Below are 19,945 nucleotides of genomic sequence, written 5' to 3'. Positions count from 1 at the left end.
TTATTTTACTGCTTTTTATTACATCAATATTTATCAAGTGAAACTCTTTGCTACATGGTCATGTTATGTATAAATGTATTCTGATGCTAAAAACTGAATACATTTGATCTTGGCACCCACATGCATCACAGGCTCTGTTCTAACTAACACTTGAAAAAACGCAATGAAACCAACAAGTCTGATTCAAAAAGAAGGCTTAAAGTGTATTGGCCATTAGAAGACTAAAACAGTGAATCACATCATGTGTGATTCCTTGCTCAGGATGACCAAATTATTATTATTACTGTATGTCCAAGTTAGTCATATGCAATATCTTGACTGATCTAAATATAAAACATAACATTTCATTAAATAAAAGATGAAAATCACAGATCAGGTAAATTGTAAAAATGAATGAGTAGGTGATGAAAACAAAACAATGAAAGAGGGCTGTCTGCTGGAAATAACGGATAAAACCAGCCACATCAAAGCGTTTCAGTCGTCCTCGGAGTCGGAGTCGTAACCTCGCCCTCTGATACTTTTCTTCTCCACTTTTGTGATCTTTGAGCCAGACTTTTGTGATCCTGTCGGTGGCTCCATCAGGTTGCCGCTACAAAAACGAAACAAGAAGGTGGAAATTAAAATGAATGCGTACTTCTTCCTTTGTGAAATCCCACAGATGGAGGAGTGATTGTTCTGCAGGTCTTACCTGTAGTTAATCACATCTGCGCATCCAAGTCTCCATTCAAGCATCTCGGTGGAAAACTCATCTGTGTTGCCCAGATCTGTGAATCCCACTACATAATCCTTTGTTTTCCCATCTAAAAGCAAAGCCAGTGTAGGAATAACTTTGATGCGTAGCCTCTCTGTCAAAAATGGGGCCTTTTCTACATTTAGTTTAATGAACTTGGTTTCAACATGCTTCTTTGCCAAGAGAGCCAGGTGTTTGTCCAGGATCTTACATCTACAAGAAGAAAAATACAAAATGGCAAACGTAACAATGTTCTCACCTGCACAGCAAGAATAAGCCTATGGATTTTGCATCTGAGAATAAAAGTAAAACTGTTTTTTTGTAGATTTGCAGTTTATTTCTTTAGTTTTAGTTCATCAGTGACTTGCGTTGGAATTGATCTTTCCTTTTTTCAAGTGGAATAAACTGTTAGATTTTCCGCATTGATTATTTTAATTAACATTAATTCTAAAATAGTAAAAAAAAAATTAATGAGTGCAGTTTTTAGTTCCCTAAAAAGTTTGAATTAATGCCTCATATATAATTTATTGTATTTACAAATTATGAAACTTAAATTGTATTTTAGATAGCCAATAACATTGCTTGACTTAACACGAACATCTTTAAAAGTAGCTAAGATTTTCTGCAACTACTGGAAAAACAGTGGTCATAAATTAAACTAAACTAAAATATTAAAACCAAATGTTTGCAACATGCTGTGTAGTTACCTGAAGGTTGAATTTCTGTAAAAGTGGCAGACAACATTCTTGCTGTCCTTTACTTCATCAAAAAAGTCTTTCTCGCTGGAGATTTCTCTGTACTCGCCATGGCCTTTGGACAGCCACTCCTTCAAAGTAGAAAATTCAAAACAAGTAAAATATGAAAAGTTTGTTATTTCTAAGTGCAATTGACGTCCAAGTATTACTTTCTCAGGAAGATAACTGCTCCTCAATGTATGTATTTTTAAAGATGTCTTTAGGGTTTCCTATCAAACTTTAATTGGAAAATTGTCATTTATCCTCATTTTCCTTCACCAGCTTATAACAGAATCCCTCACCAAGTTTAATCTTTTGCTTTGATTTCTACTGATCTGACTGAACTGGTCATCTAAACTTGAAACACCTGCACCTTTCATACACAGAGTTTATACAAACGTCCAGTCACCTGCATCTGTTTCTGAGTGTTTTTAAAGCACCTCCAGTTTCCTATCCAGGTGGGTAAAGTGTCACACTTACTTGCTTTTGCTTCTGTGCTTTTTTAAGTGCCTCCAATCGTCTTTCCTTCAGCCTCTCAAGATCGTCGTCGTCCATTTCATTCAGCTTGCTGAGCTGCGCCTCCACCTGCTCGTCTACCACCTTAGCCGTTTGCTCTATCACCTTGCTTATGATTTCAACGGGAATGGCCATGGCTGCCTGTGTCAAAAGCTCTGAATCTGAGGAGGAAGAAAGAACAAGTGGAAACTGAGACATGGCAACAATGTACAGCATCGTGTGATTTAAACACTTTGCAAAAACCCAATTTGATATGAGGTTGCACTTCTTAAATATAGCTACATACTAACTCCGGGTTAGTTTCCAGGATAAAGAAAACAACTGGAGGAGGAAGGAAGCAAGAAAGCAACTGGAGGAGGACTGACCTCTTCCCGACACATTGCTGCACACTATCAATCAGCTGGTTGAAAGAAAGAAAGCCACTACACTTTTCAATTTCTTACCAGAAATTCCAATGTTTAAAACGTTTCCAGTTGTGCACAAGCTGATTGCTTGCATATCAAGCAATCAGCTTGTTATGCTAACAAGTAGTGATGCACAATATAGCCACATTAATATCAGAGTCAGCCAATATTAGGGAAATTGAAAAGAATATCAAATAAAAATAGTTTAAGGGACAGATGGAATCGAGGAACTGCACCTACAGCAAACCAAAACTGTAACATAGTGATCCATAGTGGGATCCAGAGCTGAACAAAGATATTTTTGGCTGTTTTTCATCTTTAATATTCCTCTGTTAAACTATACACGTTACATAAAATATTTCTATTTTTATTTAATGTCAAACTTTGTACAAGTGCAGTTTAAAACGTGGAACCAAGACCTGGCAGAGCAGTTGTGTAGCCATATAAACAGTTCTTATGTGCACTATTTCAGCTCGAGTCTAACACAAACAACGAGCAACAATCATTTTACTTTTAAATTTAAATCCACTGCTCATTTAATTAAAAGCAGTGGAATAGCTGTTAATCTCAAACACCTGCAGCTAACAAAAGCCATGGTAACAACAGGGCACACCTTATTTTCACCGACTACAGTTTATGAAGTCTATGTTGCGGTTATTTACTCATCTCCTGTTAAAGACTAGCTCCGAACATAATTATGAGTTAACATGTCAGGAGGGACCGACTACTTACAGTCAGCTATCAGAAATAAAACAAATACCTGAATTTACGTTACGTTTGCTTGATATGCTAGCTAGCAGGCTAACGCTGTCGGTACCTTCTACATATAAAAGTATTATACATTTTAAAAATGGTAGGATTAAGAACAACAGTATTGTCATCAGCAAACTGTTCAATTATAATAGACATTTACAATATAACAACTAAAATGAAGTAAAACAGTACCAGAAAATAATGACGGTAGATACCACAGTTAATGCGCGAAACTGCCACACTGGATACGACGTCAAAATAGGCCTGTTTGATGTCATTAATAGCTCTTCCGGCCGGGTATCTTACAAAATAAAAAATATTTTTGAAATACCGTGTTAATTTTCCGTGATAGTGGATTTTGGGTTTTCACATTATCTATAAGTCACAGTCATCAAATGTACAAGAAATAAGATAAATATTTCATTCTGTGTAATGAATCGATGAAATGAAACAGTTTTGCCTTCTGAAATGAGTTACAAAATTTACAACATTCTAGTTTTTTTGTTTTTGTTTTTGCGTTTGTGTAACATTTGTACGTTACACAAATGCAGACCAGAACTTGTGCATGTGCCCAAACATATCTTTTTTAGACCAGAATTCTAATTGTAACAGTTCTGGTCAATTAATAAAAAGCATCAATAAAATATTTCCTGCATATTTTTACATTGTGTCACATTACAACCACAAATGCCAATGTGTCTTACTACTGTTTTCCATTATAAACCAACAAAAAGAGTCCTTCACTTTAAAGTGAGGAGGAGAAAAAATATTTTTTAAATTGGATTTAGGTCTGGACTTTGACTGGGCCATTCTATCAAACGAATGTGCTTTACATGAAACCGTTTCATCAGCCTCTCCAGTATCAGTGATTTTAGCCTCTCAGAAGAGTTTAATCCAGGATTGTTCTTTGTTTAGCTTACCATAATCTGATGCTGAAACTGCCATGTTACATGGTTGAGTTGCTATGTTCAGGCTGAAACTGAAAACTTTCTGGGACTTATTTAGACCAACTTTCAACAATGGTTTCTACTTGCCACTCTTTTACAAAAGCACTACTTTAGTTTAGGCTTCTTTAGCTGTTTGTGGCTTCCTTTGTTCAACGCTAAGCAGCAATGTCTAATGCACAAAAAGGACAGGTAGAGTATTAGAAGTTTAAGTTTATTAGCAAGGTTTAGAAAACTTACAAACAAATTCACAGCTTCAGGTCTTCAGGCACAAGCCAGATTAGAGAACACTGGCCAGTTTTTACTTGTGGCCATTTCTTTCATGAAAGAAGTGAAAGGTGATGTGAAGCAACATCTTAAAAGTGAAAACTCACACATTCCAAATTACATTCAGACTGATCTGGTTTGCATATAATTACTGCTTTAAGCAAACTTTTCAACAACGTACTTATTGTCTTCTGTGAGGAGATCAGAATCCAGTTAGCTGTGTCTTCCAACGACAGGTCATACAAGTTAAATTCAGGACCTATGTACAGAAATGAAGTCAGTTGCCGTACAACGTTTCCAGAGTGAATAACAAAAGATGGGTCACCTGAATCAATCCAAATCCAACATTATTTCAACAGATTCAGAACATGTTGAAAACAGGAAGCTACTGCTTGAGTTACACCTAATTTAAATGCTTAACAAATGTCGCATCATCTTCATCAGTCCTCTCTTGTTTGTTAGCGACAAAAAAGAGAAATGAATAAGCTGATTGATTGCCATTACATATGTTGATGACCTCCCAAATTAGACTGCTACTGTCCAGGAAATACTTTGGCTAGCTTCAGATTTCCATGTCGGAACACTTGCAAGCTTTTAGACTTCAGAGTTACAATTTAAAGACGGTTACTAAGAATTCACTACTGGTAAACAATACAAGAGGCAATTCCTCCACATACATTTTGTTTAAAACATTTGACAAAGGTCTTTCAAACATTATTTACACTCTATAACAAGGTTTGGCACTTTAAAAAAAACAAAACAGAATTGAATGAAACACTACAGAGTGCAGGAGTTAGTTTTTTTCTTTCTTTCTTCTTCTTCCACAAAAAAGTGCTTTTAGATCAGAGCACCAAAATAACACGCATAAAAAATATTGTCTTTTTGTTGAACCATTTCAGTCGGCTTCAAATGTGCATTCGGACTGCTACGAGGTTAGCAAATTCCAAACGTGATCCAAGAGTTTGGTTTTGTCACTACAACATGATGAATCTTATATTCAACACTAGTACCTGTGCCTGTGAGGTAAGTTGAATGCCCTTCTGAAAATAAAACGGAAAATTAAAATATCTAAGCACTACAATGCTGGGTCAGAACTGGTGTGTAAAAAAATAAAAAATAAACAAAAAAAAAAGTGAGCAAACAGAACTGTGCTGCGTTCGATTTGTACTTGAAAGTTTCAGAGTCCAGAGTCGTAAAAACAAGAACAGAACACATCGAAGTCTGAATGCCGACTGGGAAAGCTAGAGGTCCCTGCGCCATTGCATGTTCAACATCTGTCATGGCTGCCACACGTATAAAAGATGGTGAAAGTTGCAGGAATAACCAGTTTCTTTGCACTTCAGTCTGTCACATATTTCACTTCCCGTTCATGTCTCTCTAGTGTTGCATCCACAGAAGCTGTGACTGGCTTGTAACAATAACAGTAGCACCTCAACAGTGAAATATCCAACTTACAATCAGAACGAGCTGAACTTGGGTATGACATCATGCCCGTATCAAACTTCTGCGACAAATCAAACGCAGTGCTAAACATCTGAGGAAAGGAAAACAAAACAAATCACACATTTATAACAAAACCAACCATTTAATTTGGATTACCAACCATTTAAACTGCACTAAGTTGACAGTGAGACTGTTTTTTGCCCTTCAGTTTAAGCTACTCCAACACTGAAAACAAATATTTGTACAAAAAGTGACATACTGTACATGCTTTCAAATAATACACCGATGGCTCTTTGCGTTCCTGCCATTATTTTGTTGGCCACTGAGGAAAAAGAAAGATGCTGCGGGGGAAGCTAGGACAGCAAATAGTAATCATTCAAATGTCATGATTCGTTTGGTACAGGGTACATCGTTGCAGAACAACAACAGGGTACGTCTTTCCTCTTCTTCTCATGTTATCTTCAAGATGCTACCATAAGCTTGATGCACAACCACCTGTATGTTGTCTAAAATGAAGTCAAATGCCATACTCCAAACTGACTCCACAGACTCCTGCATAAGCCTGAAGGAAAAAACAAAACAAAACGACAATAAACTATAAGCAAACTGAGATCAGATAAAAAGAGAGAACAACGCATGCAAAATGTTACATTGTGCACCACCGACCTTTTCATATATCTTATTATCAAATCCAACTTCTCTAGGTCTTTATCTTCAATGAGATCAGTGCAGTACTTTACTACCTGCAGGATGTCCTCCTCCATCGGTTCTAAACAAAAAGGCATTTTAAAAGGTAAGCAGTTGTGTAGCAGTTTATTTTTCATTTAAGCGATTTCATAAGTTATGGAGATAAATCGGAACAAAACGGCCTACATGCCCTCAAAACTATTATGACATATCTAAATAGATCAAATCTGAAGAGGCCTGTCACAATAAACAATAAATCAATTAATCACATGGCAAATTAAAAGAAACTCAATCATCTTCATTTGCTTGATTTATCGTTTTTCTCTTTTCTTTCTCTTTTTACTAAAAACTGAAGGATAAAATGAAGTCTGGTGCTTTGGTTTTAACTATCCCTTTTCTTAGAAAGATAATTTTGTTAACAATTATGAACTTCATAATTCATTTTATTTGTCGTTCCAGGGTTTAAATGTTCATTAGAATTTAAAATTTACTGATCCTTGAGAGTGTGCTCTTGCCTTATTATGCCATTATAGCTATTATATTACTTGAAAATGGTCTCAAAACAACAATATTCTCGTTTATCGCAGTAGCTTCTGGGACAATTTATTGTCTGGCAAAATTTATCATCGTGACAGGCCTACGCTGACACCCTTAAATAAATTTCGGTATACCCAACTGCCTTAAAATGTGTAATTTAATCCCAGCACAAAGCTACACCCAAAAGGAATTACAGCCGGACCTGCAGCAAAAGGTGGCACTATAAAGCTTAGATAAACGTCGTTACTGTAGATGTCTTATCAACATTGGGACATCTGTACCTGTGATGGTGGTGACCCATTCCCGTAGGAGAGTTTTAATGTCCGTTAGGTCACAAGCTCCAGCCAACGTTGGAACAGGACGAGGCAATGACTTTGTCACAGACACCATGATGTCCTGTTCTGAGGTGGACGGGTTCATTTCAGTCTGAAGGAAGAGACAAGAAGTGAAAGAGAAAAGGGGTTAGCAACGAATAAAGTAATCTCTCCATCTGTAACCACACGCAGAATCACCTTTGGTACATTCACAGGTTCTAGTGGTTTTATCGGCGGCACGTGTTTGGCTGGACTGTTTGTGGCCTGACGTCTCTTTAAGGGTGAGGTTCCTTTTTTAACAGGGCTCACTCCGTTCTTCCTCTTGTAGCGCCGCTTTAACCGTCCAATGCCAGTTCCTGCAGCAGGCTGCTTCAGCTGCAACAGTGGATTCTTCTGCTCGGCTGCAGACAAACCAACATGTCAAAAAATAAAAATCTACATGAAGGGGGAACAAAAACTACGTGGCGGCAGCCGCTGGTTAACTCACCCATTTTCACCTGGGGTTGGACATTGTTTGCACGGCTGTAGGCAGACTTCAGTTCATCCTGCAGATCTTTGGGAAGGGCAGCAAAGACGTCCGGATCAACCTGCAATCAATTATAGAAGCCGAGTGTCCTGAAAATCTCCAGGAGACACCACTTAATCCTAATTTCTTAAATTACAGACGTGATAAGACAGTTACTACTCTTTATTCTTGAATTAACACAGAGCTACCGGACACCAAGTCAAAATTTCCAACAGGTGCTTTTCTACCTGTGAGAAGTTTGGTAATTCGAGGACAATTCCCGGATTGTCTGGCTGGTTTGGAAACTGCAGCACCAACGTTCCAGCAGGGGGAGCATAGGGCGCAGGATGGGGAGAGGAAAGCTGCAGATCGGGTGAATGGCAGTGATTTGACCTCTCGTCTCTCTTAGTCCACGACTGCTCCACTTGCTCCCTCAGCTCGGCCGGCAGGGCCTCCAGGACAGAACGATCCACCTTGGAAATTATTCAAAAATTGTGAAGAAGAAAAAAAAAAATAGAGAAGGTCTAGATAACGAACCTCATTTAGTAAAAGGTGTTAAAATATGCTGTTGGTCAGATCTGGTATAGGAATGCCGGGAGAAAAAAGGCAGGAATTTTCTTCAGCTGAATGGAGTATAGAATGATGCAACTATCAAATTCAAAAATACATTATTGATCTCAAAGGGAAATTAAATATTTATTAATTAATTTAAATTAAATTTACCCTCAATAAACTGATACTGATACCATTATAGGCAAAACTCACTGACACACAAAGTGTCAATTTCAAAAGTGTCCCAATTTCAACAGACATCCGAGATAATCTACAATCAAAACAAATCATACAACAAATTACATGAATTGTACAAAATAAAAAAATGCAGTAAGACATTAAAGAACAAAGAAATTAAAACTTTACAAATCAACTAAGTCACATAGCGTCAGGTCCAGTTGTACTTCGTTTTAAGTAAAAATAAGCATTACTGGACTATGCCTCTTTGTAATTACTTTGCTGCCATAGAGAAATTAGTTAGATTTTTCTATGCTTAAGTATCAGAGGGAACTGTTGTTTTTCTGCTTTAAATAAAAGCATTTGATCATATTTCTAAATCTTTTTCTAAATACTACTTTATTGTGAAACGGTGGTATTTTCCCCTCAAAGTTATAAAACCGCAAGAATCTCATGCCTGCGTTGGCGATGATCCAGCATTAAAAATCCCAGATTTACCTGTGAGGGGGAGGGGACTTCAATGCTGAGATTGAGACGGGTCCGTGAAAGTTTTGGCGCTGCTCTGCAGACGGGCGTTTCTTTGCTCGTCCCAGGGACTGGCTCAGCAGGTGTCAAAGGATGTGGTGATGAGCTACCTGAGAGAGCCGCTGTCGAGGAAGTCTGCTTGTGCCGAGTGTCTGCTGCATTTTTTAAAACACATATAAACGACTAAGCCAGGAGTTTAGATGGAAATAAACAAAGCAAAGATCGAACCATGAAGACAAATCAGACCTTTGTTGGTAGTTCTGGCATTTGATCCTTGGCCTAACAACATGTCCTTGATGGAGCGTGTCCGAGTTCCCCGGCAGTCCTGTGCTTGGGGCTGATTTCCCTCGAGCTGCTGAACCTGAATTCCGACCCCTCTGAGGTCCTGGACCTCCAGCTTCATGGCGTGGAGCAGCTTGATGACAGCGGAGGCGATCAGCTGACCACTGTCAGTGGACTGAGCGAGCATCACAGTCCTGACAAGCAGCAAGAAGAAACAAAATCACCTTTTTACTCCCGCATCAATATCAGTCTCAATTTTAACCATGTGGTGCTTTGCATGTTCGTCTGTTCATCACCCTTTTATTCATTGACCATTTTATTTTATTTTCTCAAATTTTGACATGTTGCAAGCACAAACTTTAATGTATTTTATTGAGTAAGCTCTAGTTCAAAGGGCATGAATACTTTTGCAACGAGGTGCCAAAGATCCTTACTTGGCGAGATTATCACATATGCCATGACCTCCGTATTTGGCCGGCTCCAGAGGCGCTCCGACCTTGCGCACCATGACCTTCAGAGTAACTCTCCGACCCCGCAGTCCTGCTTCCTTTAGACGCCGCTGCACCTCCATCGATAGATTAGTCAGGAAACACTCTGCCTCGTCCACCTGGTGAGTTTTAAAGGGAAGAAGATTAGAAATCAGGAGGCGCCTGGACTGACATGTGAGTGTAAACCTCGCAGGTCTAACCGTGACAAAGCGGATGTTGTAGTTCATCTCGGCGGAGACGGATTTTCTTTCCTTTTCGAAGCGGACGGGTCGGTCGTCTAAACCCCTGCAGAATCGAAATAGAGTTTGTCCGGTACGAGGTCCAAACTTTTTCTGCAGCTGAGATAGAGACAGTTGCTGGAGGTCCCCACAAGACTTCACGCCCATCACAGCAAGTTTTTTGGCCATAACGTGCCCGACACCTGGGGAAAATGAATGAAAAAGATAAAAAAAAATAATAACAATTTAGCTTCATGTTTCCTGAGAATCTCTTCTAGAGTAGAGAGTAGAGCAGGACACAGAGCAGCATATCCACCTGGCAAACTGGTCACTGGTAAGTCCCTGATGAAATCATCCACTTCTTCATACCTAAGGAAGTACTGCCCGTTCGGCTTGGCCTTACGGGTCGCGAGTCGAGCCAGAAGAATGTTGGACCCTGAACAGAGCGTTGCAGTCGGTCTGAATTATTTCCATATGAATTCTGGCTTCATTGAATTTACGGTGTGGGGAAAAATGGGACTCACCCATTCCCACTGAGGCACAGCATCCCGTTTTCCCCTGGATGTCTGCTCTAATGGCTTCGGCCAAATCGTCTGGAGTAACGCCCACCTCAGCCAGCAGATGAGAAGCATCTATAAGAGCTTCGTCACAGCTGAGAGCCTCGATGTCGTTGGTATAACTGCACAGAGCAAATTAAGATCAACATCGCAAGTAAATCCTTTCTAGCTAGATTGACAGATTTGAGGTTCTGTACCTGGCCAGGATTTCATACATGTTCAGAGCCACCTCCTTGTAGGCGTCAAAGTCGTACGGGACCGACTGCAGCAAGGGGCACAGCTGCTTCGCTTTGCCAAAAAACATCCCGTTCCTCACACCCGCCTGCCTGTAGAGAGAAAACAAGATGTCCTTACATTTCTGTCAGCACAGGACAGTTGAGGTCATGTTAACATCTCACCTGGCCTCGTAACTGCAAGATGCAATCTCTGCCATCGACAGGCCAGCAGCGTCCGGGTTCACACCGTTTCCATGGGAGTCAGGGATGTCTTGCGAGGGAGTTACAGAGAGGTCGTCATCTGCTTTCCCTGACAAAAAAAGCAACATTGTAGCAGTAATGTTATTCACAAGGCATACAGATGGGGGGATTTTGGTGAATTCCAGTCTGGATTTTGTCATTTTGCTTTCAGAAGTAAAGCCCTTTTTGGCTTCCTTCCATGGAGCACAAATAGAAAGTGAGTTATTTTGGCCTTAAGAGTTTTGTCAGTTCTTCCACAGCAGCCATCTAATCAACCTGTGGTTGCATTACGTCGTGTCCAAATCCTGGCAGATCAAGCTCTACGGAGATAATCTATCCCTTATCTTTAACGCAGGATATCTTCCATCCTATTTCTGAGCTCCATGTTTAGTGCAGTGCACACAGCGACACCAAACTATCCAGCAGCACGGCTGTTGCCTTTAAATAGGTTGAATGGCTGATGAAAAGCCTGGAGGCATCTCTTAATGCAAGCATCAGTAGGGGTAACAACAGAACCATCAATCCTCTTTTTGCATATCTTAGTCAAATAATTCATTAATTATTTAATGAATTAATGAATAAGAATTCATTAATTATTTGTAGGGCTAAAATGAGTAACTGGAATAAAAGATTATTGAAATAATCGGCAACTGATTCAGTAATCAAATAATCATTAACTGGAGAATACAGACTCTAATACATGACATTTGCAGAAAGAAAGAATGCCACAGTAAGAGCAGTAATGAAGCCAAAAATATACAATAAATATATACATTTTGTGCTCTAGCTGAAAAACATGTTTTGAACTGCTTAAATTCTGTAAATAAATCCCCTTTTGCTATCTAGTTGTTAATTGGTTAAATGAAAAAGATTGACAGACAAGCCCGACGCTATAGAGCAGGGGTCCCCAAACTTTCTCCTGTGAGGGCCACATAACTTGTCCCTTCTCTGATGGGGGGCCGGGGTCATTTTGTAACAGAAAAAGTGTGACGATTGTAAGAGTGCTAAACATAAAAATGTATTGTTTTTCAGAAAGCACAATCAAATAACCTTTTCTGGATTCTTCAGAGAACAAAAGTCAGGAAATAACACTATTTATGAAATAAATAATAACCAAATAACACTGGGTTCTCCACATAAAAAAAAGGGTTAGGGTCAATTATATGCATGTATAAAATAGTTACTAACTAATAGTTAATAATAAATAAAGTTCATTACTAAGGAACATTTTATTGCAAAAGTCCAACTTATCAAATAAAAATGCACATATATGAAAATACTCTGGTATTGTTCAGGGGGCCGGACCAAATGTGGAGGCGGGCCGCATCTGGCCCGCGGGCCGTAGTTTGGGGACCACTGCTATAGAGTACTGATGTTAAACAGAAAGGGTTGAGCTTTTCACATTTACATGCTGTACAAGTATTTTCTCACTGGCTGCAGATGCATCCTTTACTGCAAATGATCAAGTGTTCACTAAAGGAATGTTATGTTAGGCACTAAGAGGTCTATTTTGTTATTTTAAAAAGAAATTGAATTATTTGTGTATTTTGGATTTCTTGTGAATTCCTAATATTGTATAAAATAAGCTGAAGTGGTTCCATAAAAAAAATTGCACCGTGCCAATTTTTTTCTATCTGATTAATCGATTAATAGAATAACTGACTACTGAAGTAAACATTAGCTGCAGCCCCAGTTATTTATTTTTTATTATTGTACTGTTCCCTCTACCATATACCTTTTGCCATGCAGATATAAGCTACTTGTTTAACTTGAAAGCATTATTTCTATGAGCTTTTGGGGTAGCAGCGACTTCCCCACACTATTGAAGATCCATTTAATTACCCGGATGACCTGATCTCACCTGGCTGAGGATGAGTATGCCTCATCTGGTAGTACTGCAGCTCCACCTGATGGTTGGCTCCAGGTCTGATGGGGACTTTGCCCAGTCCACGGTTACTGGTGACAGCCACAGGCTTCCCTGCACAGAAATGTTTCCAGAACTAGAGATCAAATTTCAAATCCCTTTCATTCAATGGGCTTTGCATAAACAAGGTTCACAGTGCACATCTAAACGATAAGGAAGACTTGCCTTTAAGTTCTGGTCTGTGTCGGATCCCCACAGACACAAAGAAGCAGTCCATGTCCACGTGGAAGATGCACGATTTCACACTGCCTGCCGATGATGAGCCTGCTACAAACAAGGAGACATTACAGCAATGAACACTTTTCTAGATTTCAAATCACAAATAATTAGTTAGTGCAAAAGTAACTCATACCTGATTAAAAACTAAGTATTTTTCAGGGGATTTTATGTGGCAGAACAACACAAAGTGCTGCAGAATTGTAAAATGTAAGGAAAATTTGGAATATATGACAGAAGCTGAAAACTGCTGACTGCAGAAGATTTTCATCCAGTCTGACTGAGCTTGAGCCTTTTTGTAAAACCCCCCAAAAGGCCTGCAGCTGTAAAGTCAGCGCATTGTTTGCGTTGAAGCCTCTTTTTAATCAGCCGATTTATGAAGTATTTGCTAAGAACTACTCTATGCCTAATCGCAAGAGTATTAAGAATATGATTATAATTCATTCCCAGACAGAAATAAAACAACATGAGATCAAATTTGTCCATTATCATCAATACTGATAATAAATGTTGTTATTTAGATGTGGCCGTGACTGAATATCTTGTGGCCAAACAATATTATTGTTTTTTTGTCCGTGACAGATGGAAGAGATGGAAATGAATAATGCTCCTGATAATTAGGACGTGAGCATAAACATGTACCTTTTTCAGGGGTTTTTTGTGGTATATTTGGGTGTCGAGCATTTTTAAAAAGAATATTGTCTTTTATATAAAAGCAAGACTCTTGGTTTTGCACATAAAAAAAGACATCAGGGGGAAACGTTTTTTAACATCTTGTAAAACTAACCACAGCAGTTTGTTTCATTTGTGTATTTTAAATATTTTTATTTACATTAGGTAGCTGACTGTTCAGACTATTTTTTGTTGGCCAAAATTAGTTTGCATACTTATTTATCTATTACTATATTTTCTTTCACACACTAAACTTATTGTGTGATTTTGTATTTATTTAAATATGTTTTTAATCCTAGTAAAAAAACTGTTTTGAAGTTACATATTTGTTTGGACGAATCAAAAAAAAAAGGAGGAAAAAATGAAAGCAGAAAATGTGGAGCACTAATTTCTGTGATATCTTTACAGATATTTTTGGCCATATCGCACACCCCTATTTGTGGCACATACATTAATCTATAAATGGTAAAAAATTTAAAAAACTTTCTTCATTTTTGGGGAGAATTCAGAAGACATCATTATGAAATAAATAGAGAAGAAAAGAATAACTTCCTTTTCCCTACCTTGTCCATGAGAGGATCGCTGTGCCATAGATTTCCTCAGTCGATCTTTCCCGGGATAGGATGGGCTCCCCTCAGTCTTCCGTTTGCTGTGTAGTTCGTTGACATACTCGGAGAAAGCGATCCTCCAAGTGGAGATCTGGTGCAAACGCGAGTGAGAGTAAAACTCCGAGATCAGACCGCCCGTCTGCTCCAGCAGCTGGTCCGAAGACGTGGAGGCTGAGGACGCCTCGGTGGGAGGATCGGGCTTGGCTGCCACGCGGGCCGTGTTCGGGAGAGGGGCATCAGTCAGAAACACTTTGTGGTGACTTCCGTTTAATCTAACGGACGAAAGGGAACAAGAAGGAGGAGATTGGGAAGTCTGCTCCGAAATCAGCTCAACCTGAGTGGGAGGTTGGAGACATTTCAAAGGCGTCTGGGGTTTGTTGGCTCTCGAAGGCTCATGAGAGGAGGACGACGAAGGTTTAGGGTCGCAAAGGCCTCCGTCTTGTGTGCTGGATTGCTCCAGACGAATAGGAAGAGAGTCTGATTGCTTTGGAGGGCTGGGGGGGAACTCATATGGATCGGGTTTGGTGTGTGACTGCACTGAAGAACTCTGAGGTTTCTCTGTTGAACTCTTTGCTCTACATATGGACGCGTCCCCGTCAGAGGAGCGTGGATCTGCAACAGGGGACGAGTCCTCTGGCTTTAAGGCACCGTTAAAAAGGTGAGCGTGTCCATTGGTCAGGGGGGCTTCTCCCACAGCGGCCGAGGCCCCGGCAAGACAAGGATCTCCGCGCTCTAGCATTTCCGTCATTTTAGAATGGCTCGAGGTATCCGGTGAGGTCTGGAGAACTCCATTTCTAGGAAAAGCAAAAGAGAGGAAATTGTAACATCTTACCTGAACATAAAATATTAATTTAAAAGTTGGAACTGCTTCATAAGAAGAAAATAAAAAGTATCAAATTAGTTATTTCCTGAAAACGCTCACATTTTTAAGTCTTCCTCATTCATGTGAGCAGAACCGGGAGACTTGTGTGGGAGCTTTATGTGGCCCTTGTTGGGAATTGGGTTCTTGTGTAAAGATCGGCTTATGTGCAGGGAACCTGAAACGAGTTGACTGGTTTTCAAATGACTCGGTTGGTGGTAATCCAAGCTCGCTTTGGAGCTGCGGCGGACGGACTGAGGCTCGGCTTCGCTGCAGCCGGGGACAGGGAAGGGGTTGTTTGAGGATCCCCCGCTGCGGGGAACAGAGGGCTCTGTGTTGTGCGGTGGGAAAAGAGGCTTTTGATGCATGCTCGGCTGAAGGGGACAGTGGCTCGGTTCGGACATCTCTGAGGTGTGGCGCAGAATCACGGCGGGGAAGAGCGTGTTCTTCTGTTTAGCATACAACTGGTACTTCAAGCAAGGAAGGAGACGGCCGGCCTTGATGCTGGAGTAAACAAAGGAACGCAGATTTCAGCTCATGCTGCACAGACTTACATTCAATATAAAAAACTCTCGTTTTGTACTAAACACACCTGTCAGTGACCCACTCTGGCCTGATGACCTTTTCCCCTCGGAGCTCCTGAATCTTGCAGTTGGGCAGGTTGTTGGCAATGATGTGGGTGGTCTTTGAGCGAGAGTAGTAGACGTGAAACTGACCCCCATGCAGCATCATCAGCCGGCGGAGCTCGTCTGCGCTCGGGTCTGATTAGAAGGACAAAACAGTGACACATTCATTCATTCAATCATCGATGAGAGGAGTGTGAGGAAGAGTACGCCGCCATGGCAGAGTGCCCTGGTATCGCAAAGCCAACACAGACACTTACTCATGCCTTTGGAAATAGACATTAACCCCAACAAGGATGGCATTAAAACGTATGTCTGTCACACTCAGCCACCTGGCATAAGACGGGGCATGAACAACAAGTAATGGGAATTGGGTATAACAAAGTTTTCGATGATTAAATAATACATGATATTTGAAAATTTGCTAGACTATTTATCTTTATAATCCATGGCATACTTGCGTGCAAGAAAAAAATAAAGTGACATGGACAGGCAATAATTTGTTTGCAGGTACAAATAAGTGTTTGTTTGGATAAGTGGTAATGCGAGGGATAACAAAGGGCCATGAAATACAAACTACATAATCAGAGAATTTGCTTGTACCTGTGTATCCGTTGACATAAATAGACACCCCACTGAAGATGATGGAGCCGGTTCCTTCCTTCTGCTTTTCTCTAGTGGCATTGAGTTTGAACTGCTCGTCCAGTTTGGTAACCTTGGCAGCCATGTAGCCGCCCTGCACCGACAGAAATTCAGGGGAAAAAAAGAAGAAAAAAAGAGTAAGGGACACTTAGGAACCAAAGAGGAATCAGGATACAAATACATCTAATTTACATGATACAACATTTTGTGACTGATCAGAGCTAAACGACTTGTGTGGAAAGAACATGATATGAAACTGAGCATACAGAAGATTTATATACACCGGATATTAATCATTTCACTTGGACTAGCACGTAAACACCACACCATATGTTGACTGACAGACCCTTTTAAACATGACAGGATAGCTGAGTTTATAGCCATGTGTTTGTTAAAGGTTTAATTTAGCTATGCCATTTAGAGTAACCTGATACCCAGACTGTTTTTAACTGATGTAACGTCTAAGTAGTTCTGATAAATCTTCTGCAGTATTATTGAGCCCCTTGAATCAGACTATAATAGGTACATCCTTGAAGTTCTTAGGCTGTTAGATCAAATGCTATGAGGGGAACATGGGATTAGAGCGGTCTACTTAAGCAAGCTTGCTCAGAGAATACAGTAACCTCTTCAATGTTACACTGGAGTTTTAAGTGACTGACCAACAAAATCTATAGCATACTTGTGAAGTGGAAGTCAAATTATGCATGGCTATGATTTTTTTGCGTGGTTCGGATGCCCTTAAATAAAATGCAGTGCAATAAGTTTCTTTCAGAAGTCACCTAAGTAGTTAAACCTTTAGACTTCTCTGCAACTTCAGCTTCATGTTGGTCTTGGCAATATTAAAAGGGGTGGAACACACATATTCCCCACTATTTCCATGTACTATTTTGCCATGCATGCCTCTGGTTCTTTGTGAAGCTCTCACAGCTGGATGTACTCACCCTTTCTCCCCAACCATTGTCATCGCTGCCATTGGCTCTCTTTCTCATCCAACCATCTCGACTCATACTGAGCTTCCTGTAAACACAAAGAAAGCCAAATCTCAGGACTGGGACACAAGTAAAAATGAAAAATATTGACTCACACCCCAAACCAAAACTACTCAAATTATCTGATGCTGCATTAAGACATTCTGGAAATGTCAACAATCCTGAACTGTTAGGGGTTTTAAACGTTTTTAACGCATAATACAGACAGATTTGCTATATCTTTCATAACGCATGCACTGATATTATTTCAGAGCAAATGTTATGACCCTGGCTGGCGTTAGCAGAGCTGTTTGCCACCCTAAGGCATGTCTGGACAGACTTTCTCCCTCTTACAGACAGGTAATAACAGCAACATGCTGCTAACGTTAGCCTAGCTCCGGGAATTAAATCCATTTCAGAGCAACACGTCGCTTTATCATCCTGTCAGTTTAATGAGGACAGCTGGAAATGTTCTGACTGTACTTGCTAACATAACAATACAGGCGAAATTAGCTGGCAAACCACCAACAGGGTGTGTTTCTGAGCAACTTCAGTGCAGCGGTAATCATGTGTAAACAAACTACGGTCCCGCCAGCAGAAGTCGTCTTGTAGTTCTCTCTGTTGTACCTTTAAAGCTGTCAGACGAGGCTGCTGGCCACACTCCTCTCTGCAGATACCGCTAAGCAGAAAGGCTGCTCAATGCTGCTGCTGCTGCTGCTGTTTGAGTTAAACGAGGTTAGAGAGCAAAGCAAAGCGAAATGAAAACCCTTCAGACAGGCAGCTCACAGCCACGGCTTTTACTTTGTTCCTCAGAAAAGTCCTGCTTTTGGTGAGGTGAGATCCTCCTATTGTGTCACGCAACCACGCCATGTCTCCCGAATATTTTTGGTCACCCTCCCAATCCTTTCGCTCTCCATTTCAACCGCCTGATCCATTTACCTCTTTTCTCTCTGCGAGCGTGAAACCAAGCGATGCGGAACTTCCGGTGTTTACATTCAAAATAAAAGGTTGTTGCTAGTCAGTTGCGTACCCACATTTTTAAAAAAAACACATTTAATAGGTATACATTCCAAAATTAAATAAGTAAATAAAAATAATTTTAAAAAGAGATAAGTAAAAATAGGTTTTTGTAAAAATGGGTAACTAATCATAACATCTGATAAAAATAAATAAATAAAATGTAATCAGACATGAATGTGAAGTTATGTGTGAACTCTGCTATTCTGAAGGATAACATTAAAAAAGTGTAAAAGCTAATGACAAAATAACAAAAAATGCAATCCATCTCGCACACAACTCAGCTGCTGTAAAATGACCCACTGTTTTTTCTTGTAGTGTTTCGGTTCATTTTAGCATTTAAATAAATACTATGCAAATATAGAAAAAATTAGCACTAGTTTCAAGAAAGTCTCTTTAACTCCGTTTTCTTAGCCAAGAAGTCATTTATTTTGAAATAAAACAAGATAGGCGCAACTTCCGACATTGTGACGTTCGTCAGGTAGCTTAACAAAACGCCATTCCACCGGCTTCTTGTTTTGCAGCTTCACTCGGTGTTATAGCGCCACTACGCGGACAATCGAAGAAATGTCATTCTGAATGTACCACTGTAGTTTATTGCGAATCTGAACACTTATAACCCACACAGTCTCGTTTCCGTAAAAGCAAATTATCTGCTAAGAAGCTTACTGCGTATTTATATTGTAGAAGCTGCTTGCTCTCAATCAGGCGGTGTGGTTGTTTTTTATGCTGCCTGTTTGTTACCCTAGCACCAGTCTTGTCAGGGATTTCTGTTGTAAATATACCGTTTGATTTTGCTAGCTATTGCCCTGAGACCTCTCCAGTCCGGAAACTATATAGTCCTGCCTTGGTGACAATAACCTTGTGTTTCCTCTGAGGGGAAAAAAATGAGCTCAACCTCCTGAGAGCTTGATTTGTTTTGGACACGTGGACTCTTGGCTGTCTCGGAGGGACTGACAACAGGAAATGTGATGAAAATACTCTTGTTTAAAACCAGTCCATTAAACGACAGCGTCATTCTTCAGTTATTAGATCACATCCAAGATGAAGCTTAACGCTGAATTTATGTAAATTAGACTTCGTATTCTAAAGAAAAGTCACGACGCTGTTTGATGCTATCCCAAAGACTCTTCTTATTGGATGATCTCTGTTGCTATGGCACCAGACATCTGATGCTGAGCGCTTCGGTCCCTCTAACATGTTGGTGCAGTAGTGGTTTCTCATCTGAGCTCTGAGCAACTGGACTGAGTCACATGTCTGGTTGTGACACAGTCAGTGGACGTGTGTGCTTTTACACATAACGTAGAAGGAAACCTGTTGACATCACC

General features: G+C 40.0%; 2 protein-coding genes across 5 annotated transcripts; both read right to left on the bottom strand.

Annotated features, from left to right (window-relative positions):
* txndc9 (thioredoxin domain containing 9) lies at positions 1-3,466 on the bottom strand. Its single transcript, XM_028023915.1, has 5 exons — positions 3,330-3,466; positions 1,945-2,141; positions 1,438-1,556; positions 689-943; positions 1-589 (listed from the first exon to the last, which is right to left on the bottom strand). The coding sequence occupies exons 2-5, from the start codon at positions 2,113-2,115 to the stop codon at positions 475-477; spliced, it is 660 nt and encodes a 219-aa protein (XP_027879716.1). The 5' UTR covers positions 2,116-2,141; positions 3,330-3,466; the 3' UTR covers positions 1-474.
* An 813-nt stretch (positions 3,467-4,279) lies between these two features.
* rev1 (REV1 DNA directed polymerase) lies at positions 4,280-18,571 on the bottom strand. Of its 4 annotated transcripts, none has more exons than XM_028023827.1 (22): positions 18,228-18,571; positions 17,574-17,649; positions 16,594-16,726; positions 15,960-16,128; positions 15,431-15,871; positions 14,464-15,302; positions 13,178-13,279; positions 12,950-13,066; positions 11,032-11,158; positions 10,831-10,959; positions 10,601-10,755; positions 10,393-10,512; positions 10,059-10,279; positions 9,805-9,977; positions 9,335-9,564; positions 9,062-9,243; positions 8,083-8,307; positions 7,817-7,916; positions 7,528-7,730; positions 7,297-7,441; positions 6,458-6,560; positions 4,280-6,353 (listed from the first exon to the last, which is right to left on the bottom strand). In XM_028023827.1, the coding sequence occupies exons 2-22, from the start codon at positions 17,637-17,639 to the stop codon at positions 6,242-6,244; spliced, it is 4,092 nt and encodes a 1,363-aa protein (XP_027879628.1). In that variant the 5' UTR covers positions 17,640-17,649; positions 18,228-18,571; the 3' UTR covers positions 4,280-6,241. The 4 variants fall into 4 exon arrangements, with proteins under 4 accessions (XP_027879628.1, XP_027879631.1, XP_027879629.1 ...); XM_028023830.1 differs by having other exon boundaries at positions 13,178-13,276; XM_028023828.1 differs by having other exon boundaries at positions 18,402-18,571.
* Positions 18,572-19,945: the final 1,374 nt, after the last annotated feature.

The sequence above is a fragment of the Xiphophorus couchianus genome, chromosome 7 (genome assembly GCF_001444195.1).
Source record: "Xiphophorus couchianus chromosome 7, X_couchianus-1.0, whole genome shotgun sequence".
NCBI lineage: Eukaryota > Metazoa > Chordata > Actinopteri > Cyprinodontiformes > Poeciliidae > Xiphophorus > Xiphophorus couchianus.
Note: the sequence above shows the minus strand (reverse complement) of the source record. Positions and strands in the feature narration are given on the sequence as shown.